The sequence below is a fragment of the Sus scrofa genome, chromosome Y (genome assembly GCF_000003025.6).
Source record: "Sus scrofa isolate TJ Tabasco breed Duroc chromosome Y, Sscrofa11.1, whole genome shotgun sequence".
Classification (NCBI taxonomy): Eukaryota; Metazoa; Chordata; class Mammalia; order Artiodactyla; family Suidae; genus Sus; species Sus scrofa.
In genome coordinates, this window is record NC_010462.3 from 22252265 (window position 1) to 22267619 (window position 15355).

The 15355-nt window shown below is 42.7% G+C and overlaps 1 protein-coding gene and 1 pseudogene across 1 annotated transcript; both read right to left on the reverse strand.

Moving 5' to 3' along the window:
* On the reverse strand, positions 1808 to 3439 carry LOC110257891 (heat shock transcription factor, Y-linked-like). Its single transcript, XM_021080888.1, has 2 exons — positions 2927 to 3439; positions 1808 to 2503 (listed from the first exon to the last, which is right to left on the reverse strand). The coding sequence occupies exons 1-2, from the start codon at positions 3437 to 3439 to the stop codon at positions 1808 to 1810; spliced, it is 1209 nt and encodes a 402-aa protein (XP_020936547.1).
* Positions 8890 to 15355, reverse strand: part of LOC110257958 — a 123791-nt pseudogene continuing 117325 nt past the window's right edge.

Sequence of the window (15355 nt, forward strand, 5' to 3'; positions counted from 1 at the left end):
GCTGCTTCCTCATGGACACTAGTTAGGTGTGTTAACCTCTTTGCCATCATGGGAACTCAATGGAATTTATTGATTTATTTTTTCTTTGCAATGAAGACAATCTTGTCAACTAATATCCAAGTTCCATTTGAAGTAACAGATAGACTATAATGCAGCTGAGAAAACACTACGTAAATACTATGTATTTTCCCTTTCCAAATTGACTTTTATTTGCCCCTTTTTCCACACCCTCATAATTGAGACCCCCATTCAATACAACTTGGACTATTTCAGAAATCTCTTGGCAGCTATTCTCTATTTCCTTAGTTCCATTTTCCTTTTTGAAACAGTTACAGCTAGAGGACATGTCAAATGCTCCTCTCTAATTATCAAACATTTCAAATATTAAAAAACGGCAAAATAATCTGCCATTGAAAACAATTAAAACGACAAAAGGACAACCTGCAATGGGAGACAATTATTTCAGATGATGCAACTAATAAGGGCTCAATCTCTAAAATCTATAACCAAACTATACACCTCAACAACAAAACAGCCAATTACTCAGTGGAAACATGGGAAAGAGACCTGCATAGACATTTCTCCAAAGAGAATATACAGAGGGCCAACAAGCACATAAAGAAATTCTCAACATCACTGTTTATTAGAGAAATGCAAATCTACACTACTATGAGGAATCACTTCACACTGGATAGAATGGCCGACATTAACAAGTCCACACATGAGAAAAGGCTAGAGAGGGTATGGAGAAAAGAAAACTCTCTTACACTGTGGGAGGAGTGTAAATTGTTACAACCGCTATGGAAACACTTCAGAAAACTAAATATAGAACTAGCATGTCACGCATCAATCCCACTCTTGGGCATAAACCTGGGGGGAAAAAAAATTTCCATGAAAACTTTATGTGCGCGTGTATGTCCAATGCAGCACTATTCACAAGAGGAAAGACATGGAAATAACCTAAATGACCATTGGAAAGAATGGATTAAGTGATGTTGTATATATACACAATACAACACCACTCAGCCGTAAGAAAAGAACAGAATAATGCCATTTGCAGCAACACGGCTGGAACTGGAGACTCTCCTACTAAGTGAAGTAAGCCAGAAGGAGGAAGGCAAGCACAATATGACATCACTTATGTGTGGAATGTGACATATGGCACAACTGAAACTTTCCACAGGAAAGACACCCATGCATTTGGACAACAGGGTTTTGGTTGCCAAGGGGGAGGGTGCAGGATTGTGATGGACTGGGATTCGGGGGTTGAAAATGCAAACTATTGCATGTGGAGCAGGTATGCAATGAGGTCATGCTGTATAGCAATGGGATCTATCTCTAGTCACTTTTGATGCAGCATAATGTGAAACAAAGGATATGTATATGTGTGGGTGAGGGTCTTGGGTGGGTGGGTGTGGGACTGGGCCAATTTGTGGCACAGTATGAAAGTGATAGAACACAGTAAACAAGCTATGATGGAAAACTCATTTTAGACAAAGAAATGCAACATCCCTTTACTCTTAACTGTGTCCAAAATAAAAAAAAATGTAATTGTAATATATACATGTAAGGATAACCTGACCCACTTGCTGTAGAGTGGGAAAATAATAAAAAAAAGAAAAAGAAAAAAAGAATCGGAAAAATTAAAGAAAGAGATCCAGGAGAATAAGAAAAAAAAGAAGATGAAACTATGAAGATGAACATATAAGTTTATTGCTGAAATATCAGAATTGCAGGAATTTGGTGACATTTGCCAGCATAAATTTTCATCTTCACTCTCCTGCATAACCTATAGTCCTTTGATAGGTCAGTGGTAATTAGGGTGATGTTCAGATATGGAAAAGGACTGAGGATTTGGCCTTGAAAGCGAGGCAGCAGATGTGTCAGTGGCCATTGGCATTGGGAACCATGGATGGGCTGCTGCTTGGGGGTTAGATACAGGGCCCTCAGTTGGTGATATATTCTGGTATCTGGTTGGCAAAGGAGAAGGCTCCACCCTCAGTCCAAAATAACCACTTGGGAAGTTAGAAATGCGGTGGTACTGAGAAATGGAAGTGGTAGTTGTAATGAAATTCACGATGTGGCCACTTGCTGGAGAGTAGCTGCTTTGTGAGTGCATGTGAAACGTGGTCAACTGACTAAAAATAGCATGTTGAGCCATGACAATTTGTCCTGGTGGCCTGACTGATGGTGATGATGGAGAAGAAAGACCGCTTCTAGTTGGGGTAGTTGTATTAGAAATTCTCTGGCTCATAGAAGGCCATCTTATTAAAGGCACATTTAGATTTGTAGAGGCTGAAAATGCATCTTCTCCACGAGTTTCTGCAGCCACATCAGAATTATGGTTATCCACATCACCCCCTGTTCTAGAGCGCTTCTTGCTGCAACCTTGAAGTAGAGAAGCCGATACTGGAGAAGCATTTTTCACCCTGACTCTTCTTTTCATCCTCACCAACAGATGGGGACAGCCTCGTTTAAAATTTGGATTATGGTAGAACTGCAGCTAAAACCAAAAGAGAAAGGTATTTAGTGACCTTTTAAACAAAGATACGAGGACAAAGAATCCATAAAAATCTGACTTGTTTCATCACACAGAGTTAATGTCAGGAAATAATACTCATCTATTACTAACATTTTCAAAAATTTATGTAGTGGGAACAGGCAATTATGGTCCTTAAATAAAAATGCCTGGTGCATTTACAGTAACAGTATGAGGTTCAGGGGCTTGTATTGGGTGAGGTTCATCGAGAAGGCTCCAGGTGGCTAGGAAATTTCTCTATCACCCCAAATATTTTATGACCAAGTGGCCTTCAACTTAAAACTGTAGCAGTACTTCATCCCACTTTCAAGGTCTACTATGACCCTATATGTATGAACATATTTGCAGATGTCCCTCTGTAAATAGTAACTGGACATTTCATAATACCTTGTTCCAAGCAGAGACTTCATTATCTTCTGCCAGAATGTTGGCTAGTGAGGCAGGTCTTTGAAAATTCCTTCGCAATTTAGTAAATCCATAAAGGTTAAGCTGTCGAACTAAGCTTTTCATACTCTCAGTTTCAAAAATTCTGAAGGGAGCCTTTCTCTCCAGAACTTCTTTCTTGAAGCGTTCTTCATTAATCACGATCGAGGTTCCATTTTCATCCCACCAAATGGACTTAAATCGATCACTTTCAACAATTTCCCAAAGTTTTCTGGGAAAGGGCAGAGGAGGAAAATCATTATCTCCATCTGGTTCAGAGGCACACAATGTGTGGCATGGCTCTTTCATCAGGGAGCCCTCAGACAAAGCCTGGAAAGCTTTTTCTTCAATCTGAGACCTCAAGTCCAAGTCCCCAGTGATTGAGTTATCACACCATGGAGATGTAATGGAGGATTCTGAACCAGTTGATTCATCTTTAGGAGAAACACCTTGAATTTCTGTAGGAGCATGTGCCATCTCAGATTTGTTTCTCTTCAGCTACTTTTCTCACCTGCATGGCTTTTGAACTCTGCAGTTTTAAATGCTGCTTTGGTAAGCCTACACAGATAAACTATCCAATCCATCACAATAGTTGCCAGCCTGAGTAGCTGTGACATCACAAGACACTAGTCTCCTAGCAATCTGAGCATCACCTTCAGTCAGGGTTTACTTCTCTATGAAATTAGCCCAGTTAATATAAAATATGAGCTCCGTACTTGAACAGTAACCCAAAGAGAGAAAAAAAAAAATGAGATCAGCAAATGAGACCCCACTCCAATGGAATCTTTTTAATAAAAAAATCACATAAATAAATAAATCCATTTCATCCCTGAAGTAAACGCAAGTTCTCTCTTGTGCACATATGCACTTGTGCCTGTTATGTAAGGCCTTGTAAATGGAAGAAAAAAAAAAAAAAAACAACGGCAAAGTGAAACAAAAGCTATGCAGCTCTTGAGAGTGTATAACTAGAATCTGTGCAGTATTTATATTCAGAAAAACATAGCCAGTGTTCTATGTTGGCTAGCTTGTTACAAAAGTGTTCTGACCTCTGCCGTGCTATGGGTTCAATCCCTGGCCTGGGAACTTCTGCATGCCCCAGGTACAGTCCAAAATATAAAAAGACAAAAAGAAAAGAAAAAAAAAAACAAATACACAATCAAAAACAAAACAAAACAAAACAAACCATGACATTTATCACTAACCAAGACATGGAAGGGCCCTGGGCACCAGGCAAAATATCTATAGCCATAGAGACAAAAAAAAGATTGATGGTTGCTTGTGTTAGGAGAGGAAATGTGGGGAAGTACCATCCAAAGGGTATGAGATTTCCTTGTGGATTGATACAATGTGGACTGAGGAATTGATGGGTGCACCACATTCTGAAGATTATATATGCCCTTGAACTGAATACTCTAAAACTTATACCATAATGTTGTCACATTGTTAAAAACTGACAGTGATCTGGTATCACTGATTTTATTATATCGAGTTTTCTGTGTATCCTACGCAAGTAGTCTGTGTGTTAAACAATATTCCAAACATTTTCCGTTAGGTTGCTGAGGGAGGAATGCACAAGGCCAAATAGTGCACAAGAGGAATTTATTAGGGTCTCTGAGGGGGCTGGGCAGAGCCCACGATGGCATCAGCCTTGACTGCAAGGAGGTGTTAGGCTTATAAAGCATCTGTGGTGGGAGTCTGTGGTTGGAGTCCATGGTGGGACCTTGTGGCAGGGAAAATGGAGAAGAAAGAGAAGGTCAAGGGAGGTGTAGGGACTCAAGTCCAATGACAGAGCACAGTTAATCCTTGTAGGCAGTTAGTCTGTGCAGGCAGTTGCTTCCCACAGGTCCTCGTTTCTTGCTGCCCAACTTGCACATCCACATTCTGGGAGGGGCGTCCACAGCAAGTCTCTCAGGTGAGCAGCAATAGTTGGGGTGTATGGCGGTCTGTCTCCATCCTCCTGGGCTCCTCTCATTCAAGCCTTCCATTATATGGGATAGGGATGAATGTCTACTCTTCTCTCTCTGCTTCCTGCTGGCCTGGGGTGAGGAGTACTTGTGGATGGACATGGTATATGCTACCATAGAGGATGGGAAGAAAGGAAAAATAAGATTAAACATGGGTTGACACCAGTATTGTTGAAGGAGGAGTGTAGTTTCATCTGAGTAGGTTTTAACACGTGATGTGGTATTAACACGTAAATCACAGGAGCTATTGGTCATAAAACATGTTGTCTCCTTTCTGTTGCTATAAGAGAAGACCGTGAAAATATAAGGTTGTCGCTGCCAGCTGATGCTGCTTTGAGAACAGCTGGTGTCATCACGTCTGACAGGGCACATAAACCCTACGTTCTTGGCAATACAAAGGCTTGCCTGAAATTACTTCCATAAGATTTCCTAGTCTTCCATGGATGTCTGACCCACAGCTACTCCATTCTGCCTTTTCTCCCTATTGGCCCATGCAGTTGCCATGGTCAATGATCTCTGTATTTCTAGATGAGAGAAGATGCAAGAATTTGGGCCCATAGAGATCCTCACCTGAAATCGGTCTGAAGGCCTGTGCCTCACCGCTGCTCACCTCCCTGAGCTCTGCTCAGCAGGTGCTGCAGGTCAACAGCTGCTGTGCCTCAAGTTTTCCTGCACGGAGAGCCTCTAGGCAAGTGCTAACTTGAGGTCACAGTTGGCCATACTCCCCCATGGTCGGACATTTGACCATAGTTTGGGGAGGCATTTCATGACCATTTCATCTCACAGTGCCAGCAATGAACATTGCTAGGTCTGGCAATGATGTCACAGATAGGCCATTAAATGTGCTAGTCCTGGACAAAGCCATACTAGGAGTAGCCAAAAGTCTCTGGACCACCCATCTTCCTCGTCTATTATGGTCCAGGAAAATATTCCCTCTTGCTGCATGTTCCCATATCTAGAGACCACTGATCTCATATGGAACTATATATCATTTTCAGTGACTCAGTTACACTTCTGGAAATGCAAGAGACAGCAATTTTGTGGACACAGTGAATAAAACATAAACCTAGAGACTCTCATGCTGAGAGAAGGAAGTCAGAAAGAGAAAGACAAAGACCACATGATAACACTTATATCTGGTGTCTATTTTAGAGCACAAGTGACGCTTTCCACAGAAGAGAAAAACATGGAATTTGAGAATAGACTTGTGGTTTCCAGTGGGAGGGGGACTGGGACAGATTGGGATTGAGTGGGAGCTTGGAGTTCATTGAGGCAGTCTCTTGCCTTCGGAATGGATAAGCAGTGAGATCCTGCTGTGTAGCCCTGGGAACTATGTCTCCTCACTTGTGATGGAGCAAATAATATAAACATGTCTATGTACCTGGCTCACCATGCTGTGCAGTAGAAAATATAACAATATATTGGTGGCAATAAAAACAAATTAACCTATTCTGATAAGGAGTGGAAATATATAAGAAAATATTTGTGGCCTCTTAAAAATTATGTGGAAAGCAGTATTCATAAAGTCATAAATGAAAATTGTAAAGCTTCACGCAAAACAGCCCTGTTTTATCGCTGTTCAGCTGGATTAGTCCGTTCCTTCTCTTTAAATGAAATTTCATTCTGGCTTGTCCACTCAGCTGTACTCCCCAGTGTTCTAAGGCTGGTTATCCTTGACAGTTTAAACATTCCCAACACAAGGGAGCCTTTAAATTTCGATTAATGTAGCCCAGGAGAGTTATGTCACTTGGCTAAAGTCTTACCTGCTGATTGAGCTTGAGTAACAGTTGAAGGAAACATAATTGTGCCCTTGTGAGAGCAGGTATTAGTTGGTCAGGTGAGGGGATCCCACCTAGGAACATCACTGAGAAGAGCCTTGGAGAGGAGAAACCCACCAAGGTAGATGAGAAGGTCAACAAATGACCATGTGGTCATGGGGGGGGGGGGCAATCTTGGGATAGTGGTGTCCTTCTGATGGTGACTTCTTTTTGTCCAGGCATTGGTGTTTCTGTTATTAGGGCCTTGTTTTAGGGTGAGTTTGATGTCAGTAATTCCCTCTGTAGACCCGTGCAATGTGGATGTCCTTCTTAAGAGGGAAATAGAGATTTTCAGAGTTATTTTATTCACTTTGCCTGTGCATATGGTACTTAAGTATTCCTGACAAGAGACCTTCCATCTAGGCTGGAGACAACCCTTTAAATAATACTTTCCCAGAATGTATAACCCCCTGGTTATCGTGGGGCATCAGATATTCTCTCAGAGACAGATTGCAGCACTCAGCTTCCCATGCTGAGAGTATGTTCTTAGTAACCCCCTTAAACATTGAAATATTGTAACACAGCCTCAAAGAACTATTTGGGAAGTGAGTTTTAGAAAGTGAACCCTAACCTCAAAACACAGAACTAGAGTATGAGTCACAAGATTGTCTCTAAAATGATCCTCATTTTCACCAGATATTGTCAACCCAAAACTGTAGAAGGAATACCCCAAATGGAGAACATATTTTCAAAGCATTTCTTTTCATTAATGGGTTTTCTGTGGAGCCAGGAAGAACCAAGCTGCCTCTTGGATTTCCCACAGTCATGGCTCTTGAATTCACAGCTGTTGCTTACCTATCTTCCCTCCTCTGATTTAGGGGCAAACTTTTCCCATGCTGCAAGGTCATCAGGTTGGCAAATGTCTGAGAAGGAGGGAGTAAGTTGTGAGCTATATCTTTATAGATTGGGTTCATACCTTCCATCCGACAATTTCTCCCCTGTAACACGGTAATTTACACTTAGGAAATTTGCAAATACACACACACACACACACAGAGAGAGAGAGAGAATGCAAATTTTATACACCTGGCCAAGTAGAATCTCACTTTATTGTAAAACATTACCTAGTCACTCAACCAAAGTAACAAAGGATTTCAAAAGCAAATACAAATTAAAGGCCAATCGATTCATGTAACCTGTTATCAAGAGTATGAACAAGGTAAGGTTAAGAAGGTTCAGAAACCTTTCTTTTAGCAGAGAGACAGAAACCTAATTCAAGTTTTACACGAGCTTACATTTAAAGTTTGTTTGTTTTTTAACTTTAAACTCCCAGTCAGTCCCGACCAAGCTTGGAAATCCTGTCTAGTGTCCACTTCGCAGAAATCTTCCATCACTTTCTGTATCCATATTATTCTGTCTGCTAGCTTTCCATTCAAAATAACAAGCTACACGACAGCCTTACTTTCTGTTCCCTTAATAGAATGCAATTCCATTCCTCCTTCCTTCTTTACTGAAAACACAATGTCTACTTGTCTGGGTGGACTTTTTATCACTTCTAAAAGTATGTGTTTCCTGGTACAGAACATCACAGCATAGCACCAAAACACCGATAATAGTCTTAAGTGATATTGCTGTCCCTTCTTAGTAACTGAAGCCTCAGCATCCGATTTGACTTTTATCAAACCTAGGTGCAATAAGAAAAGCTTCTGCCAATGACTCTGAAGACATGCCCATTTAAGTTAGATCAACCTACTTTAACTTTAATATCAGATGTTAATTTAACACGGAATATTTTCCAGTTCATGTGACTCTAAAATTACCTTACCTTATGTATTTTGAGAGTTCATATAAGAGCTTAATTTCCTTCAAGCCAATTAAGTAGAGCTTTTTGATGAAGTAATTTTGGCAAGGCCATACATGCACAACACAAACAACGATACATACAAAACAGGAAGCTCAGATTTCCCATTCCAAAGTCTCAGCCATGAATAAGGTACACCTGTGTGAAACCCATCAGCTGCAAGAGACACTGGCTTCAAACTGGGTCCCTGACAGATGGAACAAATCAAGGTCACTTGTCTAGGTGGCTAAACATCTTTTAAAAATGTTTAGAACAAAAGGCATACGATTTCTCCTTGACCCTGAGAATTCAACTTGCAAAATGTACCCCTATTCCTGAAATTTCTATTTCAGAAAGATGGTGGAGCTAAGGCTTCCAGATGTCCAGGCAGAACACCTGCATCTCAAGGACACAGGCAAATTTCTCTTGGGATGACTTTGTTTCCTTGAGGGCAGAAAACTTTTCCCTCAGAACTGAGGAGCCTCTTCCCTGAGTCTTAAAGGCCCTGTCAATTAGTCCAGGCATGGAGTTTGTGGGCCCTGTCCTAATATGTGTAGATGTGTCTGTCAGGGGAAGGCTGGCTGATAAAAGGGACTGAAAGAATGGCATGCCCTTCACTGGTCCCCGGGTCTGGATTAGTTTAGTGTACAGGTCAGACATGGGAAGGGGACATGGACCCTGGTTATGCCTACGATTCCATTAGTGACTTCGGTCAGGGGCCTGTATTGAGGTTGGCAGAGGTTTGCAGACTGGTCTTTTAACTCAGTTTGAATGGGAGCAAGCTGCTGAGCTATGGAATGGGTGGAGGTATCCCACACCCGGGGCAAAGGAACGGAGGCTGGGAGAGGTAGCTTATCATGTTGTAGATGAGCAAGGGGGAGGAGAGAGGGCTTGGAAAGAGAGACAGGAGTGAGAAGTCTGAGGGAGGCTCTGAAATTAGATAAAATATCTCTGCCAAGAGTTGGGGCTGGGCACTTGGTTAATATCAGGAAAGAACAGCTAAAGGGTGTCCCTGATGGGGTGCAGTTTGGAAGGGGTTTTGGTAAGGGTTTGGAGATGAGACCACCAACATGCACAATAGAGACTTGAGAGGGGTGTTTGTGACCTGTTAATTGAGGTTGTGCTGAGTAAGTGGCCCCTGTGTTGATAAGAAAGGATACCAGCTTACCTACAACTAGCAGAGTTACCTGGTGCTTCACCCGAGTAGTAGTTGTGGGTCTGGGATGCAGGGGTTTCCAGGGCACCCTCAGTCTTCTGTGATCCTGCCAAGGTGGCTTGGCCTGTTGAGGTCCAAGGATTCCGGTCTCTCTGCAGGGAGGGGTGTGGCCCTCCCCTGAGAGGTTTCCAGTGGCCTCTCTTATCACACCTGCAGCAGGGGCCTTGAGTGCCTTAGAGCCATTGTCCAGGGGAGAGAGCTGATATTTGGGGGAGCCCTGAATGGCAGTTGCCTGCATTTTGTATTTAGCCCGATCTCTTTTTAAGTGTTGGCGTTCAGCCTCTTTATGCTGATTATTAAAGACCTTGAAGGTGAGGGTGAGGACATCCTGCTGAGGGGTTTGAGGCCATCCTCCCACTTTTGTAATCTGTGCCTTATGTCAGGGAGAGACTGAGAGATGAAGGGAGTCTGGAAGGAAAGATTCCCTCCAAATGGGAAAGGTCTAACTATGTATCTTTTTGAAGTGCCTCTGTTAATCAGGAAGGAGAGCAGGTTTTTCATGTGGGTTTGGTCTAATTTCTTCTTCTTTTTTTAGTTAAGACCTGCTTCACATAGTCCTCCTATGAGACAAGTTACCATGTGACTCTGGTGTCTAAAGGCCTGGGAATCGACTGGAGAGTCCCAGTTTGGATCCTGTCTTGGGACTGCTACCGCCCGCACTCTTTGGTTCTTGTTTTGCCAGCAGAGGTCATCTGTGTGGGCCTGAGTGGCTAACCAGACCATTTCCATTTCCACAAGGTCGAGGAGGAAGGATAAGGTGACATCAACACCATGGCAGGTAAGGTCACGGGACTGAGTGATTTGTTCAAATTCCTTAAATGTAGATGGAGGGATCAGAAGAGAAGGAGTCTCATCTTTTTTGTTTTTCAATTTAAGTGGGAGGGGTTAGACATGGAAATAGGGACATGGACCTGGACAATCCCTCCAGTGCTGGCAACTCCCCCTCAAGGGACCAAAGGAGCTGGTTGGGAGGTGTTTGGAGAAGGAGGAAGCTGGGTACAGAACTGTGTATGAGGAGGAGAGAAAGAGGCGTCAGTATCTGGGTTAGGATGGGGAGAAGCTGAGGACAGCTTGGGTAGGGGTGTGGAGGATTTTGTGTTGGGGGAGAGCTGGAGGCATGGAGAGATTTGTATTGTGGAGAATAATGGTCTGCAGGATCAAAGCAGGAGCTGTCAGAATGAGAGGGAATATGACATGAATGATGGAGAAGAATTTGAAATGTGAAACAGGGAGAACAGAGGGAGGCCTGTGGGCTGACAGCGCCTTTCATTCCACTCGTCATTACAGTGACAAATGTTATTGAGGTCACTCAAGCTATTTACATTGAATGTGGACTTGTGGTTGCCAAGGGGGAGAGGGAGAGGGAGGGAGTGGGATGGATGGGGTGCTTGGGGTTAGTAGATGCCTTCTAGTGACTTTGGATTGGATTAGCAAAGGGATCTTGCTGTGTAGCCCTAGGAAATCTGTCTGGTCCCTCACGGTGGAGCATGATAAAGGGAGAAAAAAGAATGCATACATGTATGTGGATGGGGCTCACCACGCTGTACAGTGATGAAGCAGAACGTGAACAGAACACGGTGGACCAGCTATAATGGAAAAACAAATACAACATCACTATAGAAAAAAATTGAAAGTGGCATTTTGGGAGCATTGAGAGCCATTAGCTAATGTTTATCCTGTGCACACGGAGTTACAGAAGAAGTAAAGATACTTGGACCTAACATTTCCTCTTAGGAATACCTAAATTCCACAAGAGGCAACCAAGAGGTGTGTTCTGTGGAGGAGTGGAGGGCTTCTTCGCCATGATGAGGACTAAGAGGGGATGTGGGCTAAGGAAGGGGCCGCCTTAGGGAGTGCCACTTCTTAGGCTGAGTGTCTTTAAAGTCTGGATAGTGGACGCTGAGGGACAGAGAGGGAGGTTTTTCGCTGATGTGGGTGTCCCCAGATTAGAGGAATGCGCCAAGTGTCTAAGTATTCTACAAACCTAGTGTGATGCTTTGCTGCAGAAGGTTGTACTCTGATGTGCCAGAGGAACTGGGGCCCAAGAGCCATGCTGACAGGAGACCCAGAAAAGTGATATTTTCTCATCCAAGTATAAGAAGGCAAGTGCCGGATGCAGAATCAGTCATGGAAAGGTGGAATTCCCCGTTGGGGGTTCCTCCCTGGCTGAGCAGGAGAGGACTTGTGCAGAGGTGCCTGGATCAGGGACCCAAACCTGGGTGGGTTCCAGAGGTTAAGCCAGGAAGAGCTGCCCCTGCCTGCTGCTCTCTGGCTTTCAAACCCAGGAGTTTGGGGCACCACTGATCTGATTCCCATTCTCGTATCATGCCCGCTTGGGGTTTAGCACCATATGTGAAGTTTGCTGAGGGAGGAGTGGGCAAGGGCATTTGATAAACAGGAGAGATTTATTAATGGCTCAGGAGGGCACCAGCCTTGACTGTGAGGAGGGGCTAGGCTTATAAAGATCTGTGGCAGGAATCAGTGGTGGGAGTTCATGGCAGGAACCTTGATGGGAACAATGAAGAAAGAGGAGGGGAAGGTCAAGGGAGGAGTAGGGGGTCAAGTCCCATGACAGAGAGCAGTTCATCACTATAGAAGTTAACATATGCCTCCAGGTGTTTTCCTCAGTCCGTTGGTTCTTGCTGCTCAAACGGAGCATCCAATTCTGGGAGAGGTTGTCCATAGCAGGTCTCCAAGTTGAACAGCCATATATGGGCTCAATGGGGGTCTGTCTCCACGCTGCTGGGAACCTCACATTTTCATAGTCATATTAGCACAGCAAATATGATTCTTGTTGGTATGTCTATCAATATATGCTAAGCATTCATGAAGTAGCGATTTTGCGTTTATGTAAGGCCCATACCATTAAGGAAATCCAACAAGTAGGAGATAAGTCATAACAAGAGAGTTTATAAGAAAAACGACTTATATGAGTGTAAGAGGAAACTTGCCATTTTTGAAAGAGCCAAAGGATATAATCCAAGATTACATGGAATCGTAGTCTTTTTTTTTTCTTTTGTTAGAACAGGAAATAGGCGGAGGGGTTTTGGTGAGGAAATAAGTAGGGCATAGAGTCAGGAGCATTGAGGTTTCCTATAGGTTTTGTGACCAGGAAATGGCCAGGGGATGTGTGAGAAGGCTAGGCCTTCCTGGCATTATGGGGTTGCAGGTTTCCTAGGGGCTTGTGGCTGAAGTAACCAGTGTCAGGCTTAGCCTCAGGCTGTAAAAGGTCCATATGAGGAAAGGGTGAGACTGTTCCAAGATAGGGTCATGGAGGGGTAGGTGGAGAGGGTGAGAATTTGCCAAGGTATGGTGTGCGGTGGAACTTACAAAGCTAAAAGGTAGTCAGGGCCATCATTGTTCCAGAGAGTTGGTTCTTATTTGGAAAATATAAGGGTCTCAGCAGTTTGGGTGCATTGATCTGGTTTTCTGAACATTATTGTGTAGGAGTCCAGAAACAAAGGAGTAGCAACATAAAATAGGACCTAGATTTTATGAAGTGGTCTTAATATGGGATAACAAGCTGCTCCTTTGCACAAAGAGACCTCATGTTTGGTAAGAATTTCTGTGGCTTCATGGCTGAAAGAAGTGTTACAAAAATGTTGTGAGTGGTTTCCCATTCCAGCTTTGGTAAATATTTAATATGTGTCAAAAATACATGATGCTTTCCATATTTATCACATTTAAGGACGGAATATTTTCACAACTAGAAAGAGTGTCTAGTTTGGCACTATGTCTTAGTGTAATGCACTTCTTAAGTCAGAATGCTTTGTATTAACAAATGGTCGTGAATTTTCCTTTCAGTAAACATTTCATGAAGATAGACACTCCACGAAATGTAGTTTCATGAAATTTGACAGTGATTTCTCCTGATTTTTTTTTTTTTTTTTTTTTTTTTGGAGAATGTTAGTGTCTATTTTCTTCACAGGACATGCCCTTAGATTTACACATGCAGATTTTGTGGGGGATTGGCTGATAAAATATTATGTATATGTGAAAAAAATAGGAGTTCATGTTAAGAATTTAAAATGTCTCATTAAACCGTGGCTGAGAATTTTGGGGTGCTAGAATGGCTGGATCATATATGAAAGAAGTCACCTTTGGGGCTATCAGGGGAAGACAGCCTAATTCAGGTGTCTCTGAGCTCCAAATTGCAAACTGTACCTTGAATCACAACCATAGGAGAGAGTGCAAAGTTTTATCTTGAAAAGATGCCTATAATACGTTGTATGAACTTACCTGTATAACGAATGAGATTTAGTTTGGGCTTTGCATCTCTTTACTATTTAGCATTGATGCACAGTGGTTTCCTTCCTCTTAGTCATGAGATGCTCGACTAAATTGGATGGTAATATTGTCTTTAATCATATATATGTGTGTACACATACACACACACATATATTTCTCAAAGGAATTTATCACATCTGTAGTTGTATAATGATCATAACAATCTGAATCCACAGGATTTCCATCCCAAAGCCCAAGCACATCCCACCACCCACCAAACTGTCTCCTCCAGAGACCACAATTTTTTTCAATGTCTGTGAGTCAGCATCTCTTCTGCAGAGAAGTTCAGTCTATCCTTTTTTCAGATTCCACAGATCAGTGAAAGCATTTGTTGTTGGTGTCTCATTGTATGGCTGACTTCACTTAGAATGATCGTTTCTAGGTCCATCCATGTTGCAAAAAAAATGCCAGTGTTTTGCTCCTTTTAAAGGCTGAGTAATATTCCATTGTGTATATGTACCACATCTTCTTGATCCACTTCTCTGTTGATGGACATTTAGGTTGTTTCCATGTCTTGGCTATTGAAAATAGTGCTGCAATGAACATTGGAGTGCACATGTCTTTGCGAGTCACGGCTTTTTTGGGTAGATGCCCAGGAGTGGGATTGCTGGATCTAATGGGAGTTCTAGGTTTAGTTTTCTGAGCACTCTCCATACTGCTTCCCACAGTGGTTGCACCAATTGACAATCCCACCAACAGTGTACTAGGGTTCCTTTTTCACCGCACCCTCTCCAACACTGATTGTTTGTAGATTTTGGATGATGGGCATTCTGGCTGGTGTAAGGTGGTACCTCAGAGAGGTTTCGATTTGCATCTCTCTAATAATGAGTGATGTTGAACATCCTTTCATGTGTTTCTTGGCCATCTGTATGTCTTCTTTGGAGAACTGTCTGTTTAGATCTTCTTCCCGTTTTTCGATGGGGTTGTTTGTTTTGTGGGTGTGGAGCTGCAGAAGGTGATTATAAATTTTGGGCATGAATGCCTTGTCAGTCCCTTCACTTCCAAAGATTTTCTCCCATTCTGTGGGTTGTCTTTTTTGTTTTGTTTAGGGTTTCCTTTGCTGTGCAGAAGCGTTGAAGTTTGATTAGGTCCCATTTGTACCTTTTTGTTTGTGTTGTCAATACTGTGAGAGGTGGATCCGAGAAGATGTTGCTACCGTTTATATCAGAGTGTTTGGCCTATGTTTTCCTCCAGGAGTCTGATAGTGTCTGGTCTTATATCTGCGTCTTTCATCCATGTGGAGTTCATTTTTGTGTATGGTGTTAGGGAGTGTTCTCATTTCATCCTTTTCCATGCGGCTGTCCAGTTTTCCCAGCACCACTTACGGAA